At 38.5% G+C, this 23,015-nt stretch overlaps 2 protein-coding genes across 3 annotated transcripts in view; one reads left to right on the top strand and one right to left on the bottom strand.

Annotated features, from left to right (window-relative positions):
* LOC129764786 (uncharacterized) overlaps window positions 1-23,015 on the top strand; it is a 1,146,248-nt gene that overhangs the window by 312,526 nt on the left and 810,707 nt on the right. The window lies entirely within an intron of this gene.
* Window positions 1,076-22,821, bottom strand: LOC129765601 (pickpocket protein 28-like). Its single transcript, XM_055766014.1, has 4 exons — window positions 22,810-22,821; window positions 2,459-2,871; window positions 1,387-2,400; window positions 1,076-1,349 (listed from the first exon to the last, which is right to left on the bottom strand). The coding sequence occupies exons 1-4, from the start codon at window positions 22,819-22,821 to the stop codon at window positions 1,076-1,078; spliced, it is 1,713 nt and encodes a 570-aa protein (XP_055621989.1).

Below are 23,015 nucleotides of genomic sequence, written 5' to 3'. Positions count from 1 at the left end.
CGAAGCGACAATTTGAGTTTCGGTAATAGGAAAAAGTCGAACGGGGCCATATATCCAGCAATTATGCGTTAGAGGAACGTGGGATCAGAATTTGATCGTTCAAGCATGTCTTCAGCCACTTGATGGCGATGAAATTTTCGAAAAAAATTGAGCTCTCTTGACAATAGTCGTGCTGCGATTTTTCTCACGCTTTAAATATCAACCGAAATAATTGGGGGTCTTCATAGCCTGATTGGTTGCGTGTCCGCTACTAAGCGAACGATCATGAGCTCATAACTCAGGGCCCCTCAACTAACCATCTTTGTGTGTTATTCTAGCTACTATGTCCACGCAACAATCCTCGTGTGACGGTAATCCCAGTCCCTTATCGTTCACATTTTCGGTCTGCTGCATCGATGATTGGCACTATTAATAACACAACAATGGAAGCCTCATATCAACAGTCCCGTGAACAGTCCAACTGTGAACCTTCGAACATTAGGAATATTCTTACACCGAAAAAGGCGACATGTGTTGTGTATGTGTATCGAATAGGAATACCCTTACGCCGATTCGACTTCTGTGTAATAGATAAAATACTCGTACGCTTAAAAATGGCTACGGTGTAATATAAAACAAAAGTTATCTTAAGATAAAAAATGTACACGAATAAATTCGGCTCTGTTACAGCTGAATTGCTAAATAACTCTAATACAATAAATAGTTTTGTTAAAAAACAACCAAAATATGACAAACGGTCTCGTGAGAGATACTTAATTCACGGATTAGCTCTCTCAAACTTAATTGACGATTCCCGAGCACCATTCCTTTTATTTTGTCGATGATTTCATCAGTTGAAGAGGTGCATAGTTGTCCTTGATGTGGCATATTGTTCATCGTTCGTGTCGACCGTCTTCAAAAACACTCGTGTGAGTTTTTTCGGAATAAGACTGCGTTTATTTCAATTTCAACATATTTTTCAATTTTTATTTCAAATTTCAAATTCAATAGCGTTCATTTCGAAATGCGCATGTTTTGATCCTTATTGATATGTTAACATAATTATTGTCAATTTGATTAGATGCATTTCATCTATTTAAGCGCGCCGTTCCACTTTGAACAACGAATATACCGGTTGAACGGAGACAACATTTCGTTCCTCCCGATTCCCGCGATATCTGAGCAGTATCAGGGGTCTTATCAGGCAGTAATAAAACAGCTCGGCCAAACTGAGTAGACTTACGCCCATGCAAAGACCCATCACACCGCCGCAGTTTGCTATGAAATCGGTCCAACCGAACAGCTCGTCACGTTTCTGCGTAATGTATTGGGTTTGCCGGAAGTAAATAGCCAACTTGGCGAAGTTTGCGCTGGAAAAATTAGGAACATATGGACCTAAATGTTTGCTTTATCAATGCATATATTCGTACAGACCTAGCAATCTGATCGTGCGAATTCGATTTGTCGTAACGCAGGTGATACGATTTGCTGAAGTTGTATTTCGTTTGCGTAAGCTCGGCATTGTACTCGATCGAGTTGCAAGCCGGTAGACAATTGCAATGGTCCATGGTTCCGGATTTTGTCCCAATGCCTCCTTTCGCAATCAATATCTGAATATCGTTCTCAGCTGTGATAGCACACCCCAGCTCGAACGATTCGCAAAGTCTCGTCCGGTGGCCGCGAGGCATCGAGAACCGCACACATCCGCACAGCTTCAAGGTGTAATTGGTGAGGCATTCCAGTTCGCAGTTTGCCTGGTTGTAGATCGCGAAGAATTGGAGCGTCCTTTCGTGGCCGAAGAAACACTGCCGAACATCGGGCCGATAGTTTCGAAGAGCGGCAGCAGTGATCATTATTTCGGGTTTAAGTGCCATCGTTACCTCGTGGTTGAATGTGAGACGAATAAATTTCTTTGAAATCACTGGATACTCAGCCGGTGAGTGTAGAAGCATTTTGAAGCCCTGCGCCTCGCGACAGTGACTCTCTTCGTACGAATCGGGAATCATGAGCTGTAGGTACATTCCCGATTCGAAGCCCGATCCGAAGATGCGACTTGGATATGTTCGTAGCTCGGCCTCCGGCCTGAAGCCATCATCCGGGGTCCAATTGGAGGATGGATACGGGCTCTCCAAGTAGTCGTAATTATCGTGTAAATTTTTCTTACGAAACATCTCATTCTCTGGAATTAAATTGAAAGTGTAACATATCCCTTCGTCTGTTATAGTCTCCTTGAACAAATCCACACACGGATACAGACTGATTCTACATTCGAAGAATAGTTTTCTTTTAGCCCCCGGTGAAATCTGTTTCAAATAATGTACAACATCTTGGTTGAAAGAATATTTTCTCAACGCGGTTTTGAATGGCTCGTATGAATACATTCGATCGCAAATTTGCAATACACTGAGCATTTTTTGGGTTCTAAAAAAATTTTAATGTTATTTTTAGTATTTTTTTGCGATATAATATTCATACTCACTCCTCTTCTTCCAACGGCCCGGCGGACTCATTCAAGAACATCTTTTTATAGGTGCTGGTGAAATTCAAACACTCCGGACGGAATTTTACCTCCGGACAAATGGTTACCGCCGGGAAAGGCATCTGCCAAACCGGTGTGGGTTTCCGATCGAAGCTAAGGATCACCGGGCCACTATCCCATTTGTGGTAGATTTTCTCGATGAGCTTCGCACATCCGTACAACGACAAGCCCAGCATGACGATCCACCAGAAGCGCTCGCATTTTGATCGCTGTTGAGCGCCTATGTAGCTGACTCCGTGAATCGTGCTGGTGGAGCAGTATTCGGCGAAAATGTTCCCAAGTTGTCTGCGGGTTGTAGTTCGTGGTTCGATGGGCTTTTCCGGGGGTTGAGCTATGGAATGTGGTGAGAAATCCTGCAATGGGTGCGAAAGTGAGGGAGGGGGTCTGATAGGGAAATTTCCATTTAATTTGGTAATCGAGCCGACCTTCATATAGAAAGGAAGTTGGATGAACCTGTTTTGCTGGGATGGAGTGGAATAGAACATCCTCGCTAAGTCACCGTTCCGCACAAAGTGGCACCAGAGATTATTAAATTCCACACGGGCAGGATTATTAGATCTATGGGATATCTTCTAATGGTGCGGTGGATGGTAATAGGTCACGTTATGTTTCGTTTTTGCCTCTTCCGGAGATCGATTATGGTTTGCACTTAGGATGCATTATCACACTGCAATTAGGTACACTTATTTAGAGAGTAGAAAAATGATTTTATAGAATCATGCTTTTTCGCTCTCCTAAATTGCACCAAATGATGACATTGATGTAAATTCGCCACCATGAGCTATTCTACTGGCTGCGTAAAAAATATCATAAAATGCTGTTATGATGTTCGATTTTAGAATTTAAAAAAGTGATTTATTTAGTGTAAAATACGATTGAAAGAACCGATTATTGGAATATTGATAGTTTCGTACAAACCCTCAAGCGAAGGAATAATATCACTCAATATCACTATCACTCGAATAACTAGTTAGTGATTTTTGATCAACAATTTGAGGACTGCATCGATGTTTAATTCAATTTTCGATTTCAATGGTCTTTCGGAAGTAACATCGATATCAACGGCCGAATAAAAACATTTGTTTCGTCATTTTCACACATCTGCAAAGCTTTAAGTATGTTTTTTTTTGGAATGCCAAACAGGACTCTGATTCCAGAAGCTTTATTCCGAAGTTGAATTGTTTTACAAATTCTAAAATGTTGACAACTTTTTGAATTGTTATATGGTTTACTATAGAATCTATGGTGAAAAACGTACTTTTTGTTTTTAACGCCATTCTCAATTGCCTCGAGATAAAAATTTGAACGAAACAATTTAAAAATGTATCTTACTTGCATAAGATACCATATAGGGATTCAAAAAATTGTAAGTATTTCTTATTCAGTGCCGTATGTTATATTTTCCATGGTACATACTGCAAACAATATTTTAGAAATTGAAATAATCAAGGTCTAACCGAGCCAACACATCTCTCACCGGCACATTGGGATGCTTTCCTTGAGCCCAAAGGGAGTTTTCTAAATTCGATCTGGCGACAAGAGACAACTCGCATGACCAAACAACGTGTTCGATGTCGTGGTATCCATAGCCACAAACGCAGAGATTGCTGTCGGCAAGATTAAAAAGAAAAAGTAGCGCGTAGTATGAGTCGGGAGAAGAAGTGAATAAAGTGCCGACTCAAGTCTAGCCTTTTGAACCCCGGTTTGTGGCTAATCTTGAGTGGAGTGGAGCCACTCAATTATCTCTAAAGTTAGCATTAAAGCGGGTATTTTTTTTTTAATTGTTTGATATTTTTATAATGAAAACATAAATTATTCCCCACAATTCATTATTTAACAAATATTCCGTTTTTGAGTTCAGATTTTTCGAAAAAAAAATTTAAAAAAAAACTCAAAATTTCTAAAAATGTTTCACTCAAAAACTATAAGACCTACAAAATGTTGGTCAAAGTATAAAATGTAGTTTTTTTTCTCTCTATTGTATAGTGACTTTCAACACATTCCGGTCGAAATCGTCACTTTTACTTCCATTTAGAAGAATGTCGGGAGTGAGAATTGAACTCGTGATCGCCTCCAATAAAATGTAGTGAATAATTTATGTTTTCATTGAAAAATATCAAACAATTCAAAAAAATGTTTTGGCAAATAAAATTAATTTCTCCCAATACACCCAATACTCCATCCATACACCGAAAGGAGGGCAGTGCTACACTGCCCATGTTTGTATAGGAGATGTAAGCGACAAAATGAATAAAATCGACTTTTTCGCCGTTTTGCATTCTACGCAATAATACGTTTGCTCAGCATGCAAACAAACATTTTTTGTTCGAAATTTGAGCAATTTTGAAAAAACGTTTCCGAAAAATCACTGTTTGTCCGCATAACAGACGTAGTTCCATACAGCTTTCATACATCGTTCAAAATTCAACAACTATAGGTATTATGTGCCAAAAGCTAAATCTACATTTCAATCACATTCTTTGTAGAGTCCAAACATGTCTGTCACGATAGTGTCTTATTATTTAGTGTTTCCTAATAGATTAATATAAGAAACAATTGAAACACTGCTCATATAATTATTATTTTCTGTACACTGCACTGCGATGAACAAAGAAAAGCAAATGTCTTTTTTAATGTTATAATTTCCTTTACCTGCCTTTACAAATTCAATTAATTGAAAAAACACGAACCTTATCATATCCCAGAGTATTCAGGAAAAAAGTACTATTCTAGAATCACAACAAATCAAGAGCACCTTTTCCAGACATTTCATTAAATTTCATACCAAACCTTTTTGATTTTATCCGATGACAACTGAAACTACCGACGGAGAGTTTTTTTTTTTTTTATTGATATTAGAGACCCGTTCCACTATATGTTATTTGGGTCTTTTAAGTCTAAATATTACAATTCAGTTAATTTACAATTCATATTTTCGTATCATATTTCTGTATAAATTCCAATTTTCCTCAGAAACTCCATGATGCTTTTGATTCGATCCTCTCCATCTGCTAGAGCTTCTCGCATATTTGCTCGTAATCCCGTACTCCTACTTTCGTATTCTAAACCAGGACACTCAACTATAATGTGCTTTACGGTCAGTCGTCCACTACACCACCGACAATTCGGAGCATCTGTCCTGTCGAGCAAGTACTGATGTGTAAGTAGCGTGTGACCTATACGCAATCGAGTAAGCATCACATTTTCTTTTCTTGTCTCTGCTGTTACTGTAAAGGGCAAAACCGTATTTTTAATTTCTCTCAGCTTGTTCTCCCTCACAGCATCCCATTCTGCCTGCCATCTCCAAGTGATTCGTCTTTTTATATGGGTTTTAACTTCCCGAATATCAACCGCAATGGATCTGTCGACTGTATGGTTCAGTGACGCTTTCGCCTCTTGGTCAGCAAGCTCGTTGCCTGGTATACCAATATGACTCGGTATCCAGCAAAACGTGACATCTTTCCCATTATCGAAACATGTATTGTAAAGTGTTTCCATGCAGTCTCTCCATTTCGTCCTTATTCTGTAGCTTCCGAGCGAAGTTATTACACTGAGCGAATCTGTGCAAATAAGGTACGCTCCAGTCCCCTCTTTATTCTTTACTCATAGTAAAGCCTCTTTAGCTGCTTCGCTTTCCGCTGCATAAATGCTCGCAATATCCACCATTCTTCTGCTTACCACCGTATTTCTATCGATAATGCTAAATCCGCTTCTTTCTTCACGTTTAGACCCGTCCGTGTATAAAGTTTCATGATTTCGATATCTCGTCGATTTTCTTAGAAGAAATCGCTGTAGTAATGATGCTGGTAAATTATTCATGCGACTAACATTCAATAAAGATGTATCAACCTTGATTAATCGTCTCTCCCAGGGAGAGCTACTTGGATGGGAGAAATGATATACTAGGAAGCAAGATTTGCAATTTTCCCAAAATATTCGTTCCTCGCTCTTCAGTAGTACCGGGTCCTGTGAATTGTGGTGATCCCCAAAGTTCACCGGAACTGGAATCCATGTCTGATAAATAGTACCGATCAGAACTTTCAATGAAATCTTCTGAGTCAATTGCTGTACGTTCTGCTTCTTTCCTTGCCTTAATTTTTGCTGTACATATAGCTGTTTGCTGATCAAGTAGTGTTCTAAGACTGGGAATACCCACTTCCGCTTGAATGCTGATGATAGGACTGGTGTAAAATGCTCCATTAATTGCCCTCAATCCGGCATTGTGTATCGTTTCCAACCTTTTCAAATTTTCATCGCGCACTGCTGAGATTACCGGAGCTGCATAAAGCATTTTTTCTAGAACTGTAGCCTTATATATTTTTAACATTGTTGCTCTATCGCCGCCCCACGATTTATTGGCTACACAGCGAATTAAGTGTAGCCTTTGGTGACACGATGTTCGAATTTGCTCGATATGTTTTTTAAATTGAAGCTGCTGATCGAGAGTGATCCCTAAACATTTATACACCTTTCGTATGGGGATTGGAGTATCATCCATTTTCAATGTACGTGTCGAAACAATTCTCCTAGCTCTCGGATGTTTGAAGATCATCGTTGCACATTTTTCAGCAGAAATTAGGAAACCCGTTCGTTCTTTCCAGCTGCTGATCAAATTCAGCGCTCTTTGTAGCCTAGTTTCAGTATCCTCTTAAGTTCTTTCACCTGATATCAATACCAAATCGTCTGCGTAACTGAGACAGATCACATCGTTGATCAGATCTTCAGTTAAAGTATTAATAGCCACTAAAAATAGGGTAACACTAAGAACAGATCCCTGACACAGACCATTTTCCATTATTTTTTCGTTGGACAAACTTCCATTAACAGCAACTCGAAAAGTTATTTTGTTCAATGATTGTTCTATGAATTTCCATAAGCGGCCTCCAATGCTCCATGAACTAAGTTTTTCTAACACCATGCGCCTCCATGTCGTATCGTACGCTTTTGTTATATCCAAAAACACTGCTTGTGCGTAATACCTTTTCTCCAATAATTCTCGTATAGTTTTTTCGAATGTAACTAGGTGATCTGTTGTGGACCTTCCTTTTCTAAATCCATATTGATGTTGGTGAAGTAATTTTTTCGACTCCAGAAGAAAAACGAGACGGTTATTCACCATGCGTTCGAAAACTTTTGCCACGCAACTATTTAGGAAAATAGGTCTATAATTCTTTGGATTAACTCGTTCGCCTTTCCCTTTATAAATTGGGACAATTATTGATGTAGTCCATTGCGATGGGTATATCGACTCTATCCACAGGTCATTGTATGCTTTTAACAGTTGTGCTTTACATTCTCGAGATAAGTGAGTGATCATTGAATAGTGCGTTTCGTCTTCCCCAGGAGAGGAACTATTTATTCCTTCTAGAGCTTCTTCCAGTTCGTACATGGAAAAAATTTCAGTGTACCTTTCATTGGCTTGATCAGGAACAAACAACGATTGAGCTTCAAGTATTATTTTTCTCTGACGAAATGGTGCGGTGTAAGATGCATTGCTTGAAACAAAACTAAAGGCTTCGGCAAGTAACTCGGCTATTTCATGGTTCATTGTTGCAGTTCGGTCATCATACGTTATTGCTCCTATGTAGTTTGTTTTACCATCTCTTACCAATTCTACGAAACTTACTCCACATTTCCTTCATGGATGTTTGTGAATTGAAACTGGTTGCAAATTTTTGCCACGATGACTGCTTTGCTGAGTTAATTAATTCACGTACAGTTTTCCTCGCTTGTTTGAATTCTTCTACAAGACGTTGTTTGCAAGGGTGATCATCTGCAACGGATTTCATTTTCCTAAGCCCTTATTTTCGTTTTTTTATTGCTGCACCTATGTCTTTGCTCCACCACGGAACCACTTTTCTACCAGGTTGATATGTGGTTTTGGGTATTGCTTCGTTGGCGGCTTGTAGCATTGCTTCCGTCATGTTCAGCATTTGTTCTTCTGGATTCCGATTGGTGGTGAACTGTTTTGATACTGCGCCCAATCAGCTTGTTCTATCTTCCATCTCGGTCTGAAACATGTGTTCTGTAGTATTCCTGGGAAGGAGATGAACATAGGACGATGATCACTTCCATGCGTTTCCTCAGCAATACTCCAGTCTAAGCAACCAGCTAACTGTGTTGAACAACAGGCAATGTCAATACATGATTCGTTACCTGTAGCGTGATTAACGAAGGTTGTTTCGCCACTGTTCAATACGACCATATTACATTCTGTAATTACTTCATCCATATCTTTTCCTCTGGAGTTAAAGTCGGAGGATCCCCATGAAGGATGGTGTGCATTTATATCACCGACAAATATAATGGGTTCAGCCACACAACGAATCAGTGATTCGATTTCTGTTTTCTTTACGTTTCTGCTGGGCGACAAATATATATTTATGATGACAGTATTTATAGGTTGTCCGATCTTCACGATGATGACTTCTAAGGTGGAGTCAGTATCAATTCTTTGACTATCAATACCGTTCTTCACTGCAACAAACACTCCAGCCCGATGGCAGTCAGTTCTATCTCTGTTATGAACTGTGTAACCGTTAATTTGCGGAGGATGACGTGATGAACACATGGTCTCTTGCAAACAAAGCACCAATGGATCCTTTTCGTTGATCAACAAGTCTAATTCTACCTTTCCAGTTCTGAATCCTTGGATGTTCCATGAAATTATCATGGGGTAATGGTTTGTTACCTGTTGAGCTGTAGCTGTATCCGGGGGGGATATATAATTAGGTAGTGTAACTGAGCTATTGTACATATAACTTGCCCGAGGAAACAGGCCTCTCGTGTCAACAGCCGCCGACGGATCTTCAGGAAAGCCTAGAACGTCATCGAGCGGGGTTGACACGAGGAAGGGCCTGGCTCTATTTGAGCCGATTATTCTGCTGCTAGTAGGTTGGTTGTGATGTTCATTTTCATTACGTTGTAGATCTGCTTCTCCAATGCTAAGTTCTCGTGTGTTCAATGAATTTACCGAAAATTGATGTGATGATGTTTGTTTTCTGGATTTCGTGTTAGACATGTACGTTTGAGAAAAAAAAACGTGGCATTGAATGATTCTATTAAAAAACTTCCATTTCACTGGAGTCACAGTTTTCATCTGTTGCTTTCTTTCTCGTAGCTTGCGCTTTACGGGAACGGCCAGATTTCCTCTTTACATGTTTTGGCTTTTCAAGCTCTATCGACGTAACAGAATACAAATTTCGTGATGCATCGTGTTTGTCATCACTGCTGATGTCAATGGTAGATTTAACTTTCTTAGTTTTCGGTGATTTTATTCCTGGGCTTGAGAAGTTACATATGTTTGACGTGGACTGTCCGGTAGCTTGATTGTCTTTGCATTTTAATTCTTCGATTTCTTCCTGAAGTTGTTTCAATCCTTCCAATATGTTTTTCGTTTGTATCAATTCCATTCGTAATCTTTCGATTTCTTTGTCCTTTTCCGATTCACTACTTTGTTGTCTGAGGCGTTTCAGTTACTCCTTCAACATGTGTATTTCGTTGTCCTTCTCGCTGTCTTTTCTGATGTTCTCCAGTCTACTCTGTGCACTACATACTGCTGAATAAGTATTTGCACTGTATAATTTGGCGTATTCTTTCCTTGCTTCAGCGAATGAAATGCCACTTTCAACATTTATCTTTATGATTTTCTCTTCTTTTGTGTATATTGGGCATTTTTTATTGACTCGGTCATTTCCATTAGTTTTCGTGCTTGTTCCGTACTCCTGGTTTTAAGTACTTATTGGGTGCCATTGTCTTCTGTGTGAGCTGCCTCAATTTTACCACAAACTTCATCAATTGATTTCCCTATGAGGAAGGGATTTTTCGGAAGAATATTGTTTCCAATCGGTCTCAATGATAGCACAATTCTTTGTCCGTACATTCCCATTCTGTCCATCCATTTGGGTAATGTTCTAGAATTCATGTTTTCCAATGGATCGCCGGGAGGCGGATGCAAAGGATCCAATGCCACTTAGCCTATGAAGTTATTCTATCCAGTTCGAAGTAGTCAGAACACTCCACTTGTATAAACTATGTCTATGTTGAAACGTTCACTATGCGCTTTAAGCGCCACTGATTTTCTCGTGATCAAGTTGGCTATGACTTTTTTAATAATATAAAAGGTTTTTGTTAGCACTTCCGATGAAAAATTCCGATTACGATTATTACAATTGACGGCCTTGAAACGAGAAAAAATATATTTTCCCTTTTTCTGGAGGGGTTTTTACCACTAAAATTACGTTTTTTGTAGAGCTCACCAAAAGCAACCTTTATATAGCTAATATCATGGCCTGCTCTAACGGAGAGTTTTGACTATTATCGGAAATGTAAATACTAACGCTACAGACAGAGCAACCTGGTGATTACGTCTAGCTATGCGAACAAATGTTCATTGAAACGATTGATTGTCCGCATAAATAGACGTAAGCGTTTTCCAAATGGAAAAAATATATTTACATCCGCAAAATCTCCTAGGCCCTCTATTTGTCGATAAAATCCTTCAACTGGACAGATTATTTAATTGGAAATTTGCATGGTTACGCTTGTAGGCAAAAAAAAAACAACAAAATTGCGTTTTCCCAACAGTAATGGTGTTGGTGACTACGTCTCCTATGCAAACATGGGCAGTACGGGGAAAAAGTTTTCCTAAAAACAACTTTCTCATGTTTTCTTCGGAAAAATACTATGAATGTTCAAATCGTCACATTTTAGTGTGTAGATACTCACGATTGAAATATTCAGCATACTTTTTTCTATTTAGAAACACGTCTAGAACAAGTGAAACGCTAGAATTTACATACACAAATTTTACGAGTGAAACATTATTTTTTTCAGTCTGCATACAAAAATGCCATATATTCCAGAAACTATAAAAGAGAGAATGTTGACGAATTCGACAAAAGTTACTATTTCAATAAGATCGAATACTTTGTCGAATAATCTATATCGTTATTTTGATTTTAAACAAAATTAGGATTAGTTGTAATTTTATTCAAAGAAAACATAGAAAAGTTGTTGTTAGGAAAACTTTTTGCTTTTGAAAGTGCCCAGCTTCCAATGTATGGGTGACTTGTTGGAAATTGTAGGGACTATTTAGATATTTTTTGAGAACTTTAGAAAAACAGATTTTTGAAAAAAAATTAATTTCAATTTTGTTTTTCAGTGTAATTTAAAAAAAACATAGTTTTTTTTATAATTTTTTTTTATGAATATTTTTCTACATTTCATCCTTTGACTAGATTTTTTGGTAGGAATTTTAGTGTTTGTGCTAGAAATTTTTGTGAAAAAAATGAAAATTTAAAAATGCCTTAAAGTATTTTTCATTGCCCATGATCTAATGACGAACCAGTTGTTGGAAACAGTATGGGCTTTATTGTACCAACAGTTTAGGTTTAAAAAAATCAAAGTCTATTTTTTTTCTCAGTGTGTTATAGTTTGTTTTCTTAAATAATATCATTTTTGCATAAGCACTTTTAAAAAATTAGTCGCGATCGCATTTAAAAACTTATCCCGTATAATGAAACAAATTGGTAAAGCTTCAGCTAAATCAAAAATATTAATTGAGATGGTTTAGTGTTGATTGGTGCCTCTTTTCTGAATAAAAAAAAAAATAAGAATCGCTCATATAATAACCAATAATTCATCCATACATCGGAAGAATGGCATTTCTACAGGAAAAGAGGTTTTTCTAACAACAACTTTTTCAGGGTTTTTCGAAAAAAGTCTACTAATGTATAACTCGTAACCAGTGCACAAAGGTCCAGGAGATAGGAGTGGAAATTAGAATTTAGAGCTCGAAAGTTTTTCTCTAGACAAAAACTGTCTTCGACAAAGTTATTCCATATGATAGAGCGTTCATTTTCATGTTACCAACATATTCGATGAAATAAAAAATCTAACTTTCTTATCTCTATAGATAGAGGTAAATATAGTTCGACAATGATGTAGTTCCAGTTATTTGAAACATCTTTGTAGAACAAAGTTATTTTCTATCTCTTGAAATAATCGATATAGCGCCTTTTTCCTAATTTGCGTTGGGGTCAACATAAAAAAAAACTGTTTTCTCGCTCTAACTTTTATATTTCAAATTCTACATGCAAACTGTCTTCGAAAGACTTTTAGAAAATACTGATACAAACATGTTTGCGATGCAGAACTTGTCAATATCTTGATCCTACTCAAAGTTATTGGTGGTTTTGCACCCAAAAACTCATGATTTCAATTTTAATTTACTCGAATACGAAAAATAACATAGTTTTGAAAATCACAAATTGTATAGAGTGATCTCTGTTCTTTCAAATGCCGCTAATAAACATTGTTTATGTTTGCCCCAGAAAGAATGACAAACAATTGCAGAGAACATATTTTTTTGGGAAGAAATATCAATAACTTTGGGTAAAGTTGAGATATTGACAAGTTCTGCATCGCAAAATGTTTGCAAAAAACAGTTTTTTAATGGTGACCCCAACGCACATTAGGAAAAACGCGCTATATCGATTATTTCAAGAGATAGAGAAAAACTTTGTTCTATGAAGATGTTTTAAATAAATGGAACTACAACATTGTCGAACTATGTTTACCTCTATCTATAGAGATAAGAAAGCTGGATTTTTTTATTTCATCGAAAATGTTGGTCACCCTATTTTTGGCTGATCATAAAAGCATTTACAAGGGAAGTTTCATTAGGACGAAATTCCTTACAAGAATCGTCTGAAGGATTCGCGTCGGATGGTGCGACCGTTATGATGAGAGTGCCGAAAAGAGATGAACCAGCCTACAGCTGAAAGTCTCTATAATAAAGAATATTTTGTAATTTTGTAATGCGCTTCATGAAAATCGATTGCCCAGAAATTGGATGCCTAAAAAAGTAACGGCTAATAATATAGATTTTCCTCTATAACGAATATTTTTAATGGTACAGATTTTTGGAATAAAAAGTACAGATGTGAAAGATTTTTAACCTCTCCGGTACAGATTTAAATGTGGCAACACTGTTTGAGATTTCTATGCCGGATAAAACGCCTTGAATGTATTCTGGAATGACAACTTCTAGAATACGCGTGACCATAGTGCAAGCCGGAAGAAATTTCTTTGAAGAAAAATCCCCCGGCCAGAACGGGAATCGAACCCGAACCCCCGGAATTATAATGTGGGACGCTAACCACTGCCTTTCTCATTCCATTCGAGTAAACGTTCTATCCAAATTAATGGTATTCGAGAATTTACTTGTTTTTTTTGTAAATGCTCTAGAACAGTGATGGCCAAACTTTTGGGGATTGCTGGCGACTAGTTGTTCAAATGTTAGGCTGCGGTCTACCAACGTTAACTGTATCCAAAAAAAAAAAATTAGTAGATCGATTTTTTCCTCTCCGATTTCCGATTTTTTGGATTGAATTTGTACTACAAAAAACGTGAAAATCGATCTTTTCTATAGGGATCCCCTTCTAACAAACGATTTTGTATTTCGGGAATCTATTGGGGATACTAATTGAAAAAATTCAGATACTATCGCTGAGTGGTCATCCATTTTTCGATGGATTTAAGAAATGGTTTCAAGTTCCCCTTTTTAGCTAAAGCTTTTTTAAATATACTCAAACTCATCTACATTTTTGGCATATTCTCACAAAATTTGTTCCGCACTCTAACGATCAATCTCACCAAAACCACCTGACAAGCAGCAGTTTGTAAGCAGTTTTGTATGGTTGGTCATTACAAAACAACTTGATACGATTTATATTTACACCATCCCATTCACTTGGATGACAGTGAAAATTTTGACGAAATTGGATGGTGACATCAAGTCCAGCTGAAGCGTTCTTTTCTGGAACTGAGAATACTACGAAGATTTCGACTAAATGCCAGACGTATGGTACAGTTGGATTTTATGGGATTATTGTCAGTGGAGTTCTAAATGAATATCAGTTGTTGCATTCTAGTAATAACTTTAAATTAATTCATTTAATTAAATGAGTCCATAACGGTACACAAAAAATGCTCTGGGAAATTGAAAAAAAATTCTGGGCTTTCAAGTTTTTTGTGACCTTCTTGTTGAGAATGAAAAAAAATCCGCATCAGCGGCGATTGTGACCTGTGATTGGCCTTATCAACAAACATAACCTGATCACGAACGTCACTTCACGGTGAAAACGATGTGAATTGTATAGAAACTAATTACGGCTGTCACCGTGTGTGTAGAATCCAGAAGAGTTCATCCGTCGTGACAACTTTGATGAACTCGGTGTTATTATGAATACCACGATACTGTCATGTCACGGAGAAAAACAGGTATATTTGTCACTTGTGTTTTAGATGGTGAAAGCTAGTCACGCGGAATGGAGTAAGTTTAATTTCGTATTTATTTAGCTTTTTTGCTAACATTTTGAATCTTGTCTTGTTTAGGAAACAAAAGGGGATGGGGATGTAACTAAGGATTAAAAATGTAGTTCCCGTAGGCCCATTGAAACAAAGCGAAGGTCTACTTCCGATTGTCCTCAATGAACAGAACTTTTTTGTTTCTATTTTAATATTAGACTAAGAGAGAGTTCCAACACCATAAAATGGCAATGGAGGCCACTGGCCCAAATACGATCATTATGATTGATTATGTATAATATTGATTTGTTGATATTTTGAATATAAAATAATAACTGTAAAGTTTTTCCAACATTGCAGAGCTAGTTTTTTGTAATTCAAACATTCACAATTGGCGGACCAGACCAGAATCAGGACGATAATTATTTTTACGTTATAGATATTTTCAACGGTATTATTTTGAAGACATACTTTGAATGAAAGAATATTAAAAAAGTGATAATAAGTTTCAAACAAGGAAAAAATGAGTCTATCATTGCAAAGTATTTACAAGATACTGTTTTTAAATTCTTCTCCGGATAATTTTGATATCCGGCTAAAGAAAATCTGAATCACTTTCGCTTTTGTCAAATTCCTTGAAACCCATTAGATGTTTTCTATGAGGATTATGCTTCTGACCGACGCTGCTGACTAGTTTCTGTTTAAATAATTAAATCAAACCTCTGTCCCGTACATCAAATTACACGAGAATGGGAAGAATAAGAGGATTAAACTTCAGAATCCCATATGAGAGTAGCTCAGATTATACTGATCGTGAGGTGAATAAAGTCGGATTTGTTCTGATATATAGAAGATATTATTATTCATCCATTCCTCGTCGATTATTTGCAAGAGACGGACACACATTGCCCGTCCTCCGCTACAATATCGAAGCTGGAAAGTTTTTTTTCCCCTCCGCCAAAGTGATTTTTGGTTGTTGTTTTTTTTTTCTTTCGCCCATTGGTGACAAGTTAAGTGCCAACGCATCCGGAACAGCGAGGAAGCAGCACCTCTCCAGCGACGCTGGACCGGTGTTCTGTGAATTGGTTCCATTGAGCGTCACATTTGTATCTTCACCAAACATCAAACAGAGAAGTACAATAGAATAGTTTTTGCCGTCTCGCTATTGTGCTTATACCGTAGCGTGCAGCGTTGTATAGCTCCCTGAATAGGGTTGTTCAAGTTGTTCGAACTCATCAGACTAAATTTTTTTATTGAGTTTTTATTTATTACATTTTTTTTTTACGAAATTATTGTTTTTTTTTCAAGAAGATATTTGATTTGAGCTAGTTTTTAGTCTAAGTTAGTTTTAAGTTGAGTTTTTGCGCGAGTGTGTGCGTGTGAGTTGTGTGTGTGCGTGCGAGTTTTTTTTCGTTTTCATAGGCGGTTGCGCACCGTCTGCGCAACCGTTATGACATCTGCTGATGCCAATGTTGCGCGTCAACAGTCTTCGAAGGCACCATGGGTTGTTTTCTTTCGGCCCAAGGAAAAAGCTTTGAGAACTCTTGATATTTCAAGAGATTTGCTGCGTAATTATAAGGGCGTCTCGATACATAAAGAGAAACCGGACAAACTGCGTGTAGAAGCACCGACTTTTGATGTGGCCAACAAGATTGTTGACCACGAAGTTTTTAACAGGGAGTATCACATCTACATCCCTTCTCGAGAAGTGGAGATAGAAGGCGTAGTAACCGACGCGAGTCTGAGTGTCGATGAACTAAAACAAGCGTCGGGTTCCTTCAAAAACTCGATGATTGAAGATCTTGTAAAGATCCTGGATGTTAGAAATCTGCATTCAGCATCTTTGGAGGAAAATAAAAAAGTTTATAAGCCCTCGCACTCTTTTCGAGTTACTTTCGCAGGTTCCGTTCTCCCAAACTATGTAAAAGTAGAAAATGTTTTTTTCCCAGTTTGTACCGTGGGTTTATAATTGTACCTAATGTAAAAAGTTGGGACACTCGGTTAGCCACTGCGGCAACAAATTTCGTTGCGGCAAATGTGGCGATAAACATAGTGAGGATTCTTGCACTCAAACAGTGGAAAAATGTATTCACTGTGGCGAGAATCCTCACCCTCTACAAGAGTGTCCAAGGTACAAACAGCACTCCGATAAAGTGAAGCGTTCTATCGCTGGACGCTCCAAGCGGACTTATGCTGAAATGCTAAAGACGGCATCAGCCGCTCAAAATGAAAACCAATTTTCGGTTTTGTCATCTCAAGAATCGGATTCTGATTCTGATGAGGGTCATACTTCGGCTGCACCAGAATCTTCAATAATGGATGATTCATCAAAAAGAAAGCTCTCTTCACCAATGGTGCACCTTAAGAAAGCTAAAATGACCCTCGGAAGATTGTCTAATTCCAAGGGTAATAGTAGCAAAAAAACGAATCCGAAGGCTCCTTCTCAGCCAGTTCCTGGTTGCAGCAAGGATTTTACGTCATTACCCAGAGAAGAGAGAAATAAAAACGCTGCTCCTCGATCTTCTCGTAGAAAATTCGCGTCTAATCGAGGATTGATAGCTTTTTCGGACATTGTGGACTTCATACTCAACACGTTCAAAATTCAAGACCCCCTCAGAAGCCTTATTTCTGCCTTGCTTCCTTCTTTAAAGTCTTATCTTAAGCAATTGACTGCTTCATGGCCCCTCCTTGCATCAATCATATCATTCGATGGATAATTCATCTAACGTAGTAGAAGATATGATCAATGTGCTACAATGGAACTGCCGTAGTCTAGTGCCTAAGCTAGACTCGTTCAAATTTTTACTTCAAAATTATGATTGTGATATATTCGCTCTTTCCGAAACATGGCTTTCTTCTGACACAGAACTCAACTTCCACGATTTTAATATTATTCGCCTGGATAGAGATGATTCCTATGGAGGAGTACTTTTAGGGATCAAAAAGTGCTACTCTTTCTATAAAATTCCTCTCCCAGCTCTATCAGACGTCGAAATCGTCGCTTGTCAAATAACTGCAAAGAATAAAGAACTCTGCATAGCTTCAGTATACGTTCCCCCGAATACTTCCATTAGCCGTAGTCAACTTTGGAATCTAATTTCGATTCTCTCAACCCCAGTTCTAATTTTGGGTGACATGAACTCCCATGGTACTGGGTGGGGCGATCTTTATGATGACGCTAGGGCGGCTATTTTTTACGATTTATGTGACGATTTCAACTTGACTATCTTGAACACTGGTGAAGTGACACGAATTGCAAAACCTCCGGCTCGGGAAAGCCGACTCGATCTATCTTTGTGCTCAAACTTGCTATCATTAGATTGTCAGTGGAAGGTCATCAATGATCCCCATGGTAGCGATCACTTGCCAATCAATATATCAATCAAGTGTAGCCCACAATCCACTGAACCATCTCGAGTTCCATTTGATCTAACAAGGAACATCGACTGGCAAAAATTTGCAACGGCGGTAACAATCGGTGTCGAATCAATAGATATACTTCCACCATTGGAAGAATATCGATTCTTCGTCGATTTATTGTATAAAAGCTCACTGGAAGCACAAAAAAGAAAAGTTCCAAGTGCTTCATTTAAAAGAAAACCAGCCACTCCTGGCTGGGACGATGAATGCACAAAATTGTATTTGAAAAATCTGATGCTTTCAAAGCTTTTCGCAGACATGGAACATCCACACACTTCGAGGAATATTCAAAGCTTGAAATACAGCTGAAACAATTAGTTAAAGCAAAAAAACGCGGTTACTGGCGCAATTTCATCGAAGGTCTTTCTCGTGAAACCTCAATACGTACCTTGTGGAGGGTAGCTCGCAACATGCGTAACCGCTCATCTACCAACGAGAGTGAAGAATACTCCAACCGATGGATATTCGATTTCGCGAAAAAGGTCTGTCCAGACTCAGTTCCAGCCCAACAAATTCTTCGAGAAACGTTTCCGAGCGGTGGACCTCTGGACAGACCATTCTCAATGCTGGAATTTTCTATGGCTCTTCTTTCATCGAACAACTCTTCACCCGGAAGCGATATGATTAAATTCGTTCTTCTAAAAAATCTTCCCGATATCGCGAAAAGACGCTTGCTAGACTTATTCAATACTCTACTAGAAAACAATATTGTGCCACCCGAATGGAGACAGGTCAAAGTGATAGCAATTCAAAAGCCTGGCAAACCAGCGTCTGACCATAACTCATACCGTCCGATTGCTATGCTCTCGTGCATTAGAAAATTGCTGGAGAAAATAATCCTTCGAAGACTCGATCAATGGATCGAGACAAATAATTTGCTATCAAGTACACAATTTGAGTTTCGCAAGAGCAAAGGAACAAACGATTGTCTAGCGTTGCTTTCTACAGATATTCAACTGGCCTTTGCGCACAAGGAGCAACTGGCTTCAGTATTCTTGGATATTAAGGGAGCTTTTGATTCAGTTTCCATAGAAATTCTGTCAGACAATCTGAACAGATGTGGACTTCCTGGAATTTTGAATAACTTCTTGTACAATTTCTTGTCAGAAAAGCAAATGAACTTCACCCTTGGACAGCTGACAACTTCCAGAAATAGTTATATGGGTCTACCCCAAGGCTCATGTCTCAGCCCCCTTCTTTATAATTTTTATGTGAAAGATATTGACAGTTGTTTGGCAGAACAATGCACGCTAAGACAACTTGCAGATGATGGTGTGGTTTCCGTCAGAGGTCCCCATGCCGAAAACTTGCAAAGACCATTGCAAAATTCCCTAGATAACTTGTCTTCTTGGGCAAGGAACTTAGGGATAGAATTCTCGCCGCAGAAAACAGAACTGGTAGTGTTTACTCGAAAGCGGTCCCCAGCCCAATTGCAACTTAAGCTATTGGGCAGAAACATTACCCAATCATTGACCTTCAAGTACCTTGGTGTCTGGTTTGATTCAAAATGCACTTGGAATACCCACATTACGTATTTGAAGCAAAAATGTCAAAAAAGAGTCAACTTTCTCCGCTTGATTTGCGGCACGTGGTGGGGAGCTCATCCGGGAGATCTCATAACGCTTTATAAAACAACTATTCTATCTATTCTGGAGTATGGCTCTTCCTGCTTTCTCTCAGCAGCTAAAAGTCACCTTCTAAAATTGGAACGAATTCAATATCATTGTCTGCGTATAGCTCTCGGCTGTATGCACTCAACGCATAACATGAGTCTCGAGGTTCTGGCAGGAGTAACTCCTCTACAGAACCGATTCTGGGAACTTTCTCTCAGAATACTGGTGAAATGCGGAGTCACGAACACACTTGTGATTGAAAACTTTGATAAAATGCTTCATCTAAATATACAATCTCGGTTTATGAGAATTTATCATCACTATATTTCATCAGATATTTGTCTTCCATCGTTTACTCCAGACCGTGCTCACTTCACCATCAGCAGTTCCTCAATTGAATACGATCTGTCGATGAAACAAGCAATACTTGGGATTTCAGATCAGCTTCGACCAACTTTCATTCCCCGTATTTTTAACCGAAAGTACCAAAAAGTCAATTGCATGAAAAGATACTTCACTGATGGGTCTCGCCTCAATGGATCCACTGGCTTCGGTGTTTTCAATGAAAATTCAAGCGCCTTCCGTAAACTGCAGGAACCTTGTTCCGTTTATGTTGCTGAGCTGGCAGCAACCGACTTCACATTGGGGATGATCTCCAACAAGCCTGCAGACCATTACTTCATTTTCTCGGATAGTCTCAGTTCGCTTGAGGCTCTCCAGCCGATGAAAACTAGTAGGCACCCATCTTATTTCCTCACAAAAGTGAGACAGCAGATGAGTGCACTGATCGAAAGATCTTATAAGTTAACCTTTGTTTGGGTCCCCTCTCATTGCTCAATTCCTGGCAATGAGAAGGCGGACACTCTCGCAAAGGTGGGTGCCCAGGAAGGCGAATTGTTTGATAGATAGATTTCATACGATGAATTTTTCCAATTACTGCGTCAGAGTTCCCTCTTGAGTTGGCAAACCGATTGGGACACTGGAAGTCTTGGGCGGTGGTTATATTCAATTATTCCAAAGGTTTCTTCGAGAGCGTGGTTCAAAGGTTTGGACGTAAGTCGTGACTTCATTCGTGTAATGAGTAGACTTATGTCCAACCACTACTCGCTAGATGTGCATCTCCACAGAATAAATCTTGTTCAAAGCAACGTCTGTCGGTGTGGAAACGGTTACGATGACATCGATCACGCAGTTTGGCAATGTACGGATAATTACGCAGCCAGAGAGTACCTTTTGAATGCCCTTGAGGTCCAAGGAAGACAACCCTATGTTCCTGTTAGAGACGTGTTGGGAACTCGCGACATCTGCTATATGCAGTTGATCTATATGTTTGTGAAACGGTCTAGTATAAGTATTTAATGCTTTTGTGTTTTCCTTTTTCGTTATTAGTTTGTTTGTCTTGTCCCCCCATCTCACCGTCGCCCACCCTCGACAGATAGCCGGACACCAGATGCTATCCCTGGTCATTATGCACAATGCTACAGTGCATGCGGCAACTCTCGGTTGAGACAACGATACCTCATATCCATATCCCTAACCTGACCCGTCCCACAAAAATGTTGCCCTTTTAACCTCGAGTAAACCGCGAGTATTCGGTCGAATCCTACTAAACATAGAAATTAGTTGAAACTTTGTATAAACAAACCTTGAATTAGCGGCTCCACAAAGCTTATGCGATTGAGCCTTACAAATAAATGAACTGGATAAAAAAAAATTATTATTCATCAAAATTGTAGAAACTAATCATCGAGGTATAATCGCAAACTTGTCATTCTAAAATATACGATTAATTCAATGGAATATTATCTCATACGCTGAATTAATTTTACCTACATAACGTTCAAACGTCCAAATTTATGCAACCGACACAACGTTCAAAACACCCGAAATTATGCAACCAACATGTCTCTTATAAACGGGAATGAACACTTTCACTTCACGGAGTTCATTTTTACACGCAACTGTCCGTGACAATGATGATAGACACAAAAAGATTAAGTGAAGTGTAAGTGACGTGAAAGCGTACGTGACAGTGATGTTCGTGATCAGGCCCAATGTGAAAAATAAGCTAAAACATGAAAATAATTGAAAATCTAACAAATAATCACAGGAAAAGTGTGCAAAATACTTAATCTAGTAAAATTGTTGGAAAACATCTAAAAATTCATCGTGTGGTTGAAACTTGCATAAAGGAGGTTTACAAAAACGTCTAATTAGAGAATCATATCGAAATATCCAATTATTCGTGTCGCTTTACAGGTCTATCCAATTAGCTAGATGTCCAATTATAGGTGAATCACTTATTCTAATTAAATGAAAATTATTGATTCTCGGTCTGTGAGACCAATTAACCAATTAACTAGATAACTAATAACTAAGATTAGTATAAGAACTATCTGTAAAATACAATTTAAAGCCAATTAATTTGTTGTTGAACCCTATCGAATACATAAGCCAGATATGCCATCAGAACAAAATATTTCATGTCTATTGTTTAAATCGGCTGGTCACCACACAGATGTAATTACAATCAGTGTCAATAAAGATCTCGAAGCATCAGCATCGTCTTTCATCTCGATCTCGTTCGGCTTATTTTTCCATTATTGGAAGAAATTAAAATTTCGTCGTTTTTCGAATTAATCTCCTCTCGTACATCGCAATTCGCGAATTATACTTAGTGTCGTCTCGAACATGGTCCTTCGAACCGGATTTCGGTTGGACGCGGTTATCACATTTTAGTGAGCGAACATTGTGGTGAAAAGAACACGTGGCTCCGAAACTGAAGAATTTCTCGCTTGTTGAGCGCCAATTGACAAAGCGAATTGTGTGCCGATTGCATCAAGTGTTCGTAGGAGTGCTAAATCAAAAATTCTCAGTGAAATTTCCAACATTCTTGGACATTGTGGATCCACGTGGTTATCGATCTATTGTTTCGCGATCGGTTACCTCGCGAGCCATTGTTGGTGATCTATTGTTTCGCGAAGGATTGGTCAGTGAACTATATTGTTTCGCCATTTCATTGTTGGGTGATCTACTATCCCGTGAACAATTGTTTGAGAATCCATTGTGTCGCGAAATATCATCTCGCAATTTGTCGTCTGGAACTAAATCGAGAGTGATTAATAGTTTTCCCACTGGAAATAAGAAACGGA

This window comes from Toxorhynchites rutilus, chromosome 2 (genome assembly GCF_029784135.1).
Source record: "Toxorhynchites rutilus septentrionalis strain SRP chromosome 2, ASM2978413v1, whole genome shotgun sequence".
Taxonomy (NCBI): domain Eukaryota; kingdom Metazoa; phylum Arthropoda; class Insecta; order Diptera; family Culicidae; genus Toxorhynchites; species Toxorhynchites rutilus.
Note: the sequence above shows the minus strand (reverse complement) of the source record. Positions and strands in the feature narration are given on the sequence as shown.

Excerpts from the sequence above, each read along its gene's own strand:
- LOC129765601 (XM_055766014.1), bottom strand. Across the intron at positions 2,401-2,458 it reads GGGCCGTTGGAAGAAGAGGA|AACCCAAAAAATGCTCAGTG; the intron begins GTGAGTATGAAT and ends AAATTTTTTTAG. Across the intron at positions 1,350-1,386 it reads CGAATATATGCATTGATAAA|CGCAAACTTCGCCAAGTTGG; the intron begins GCAAACATTTAG and ends TAATTTTTCCAG.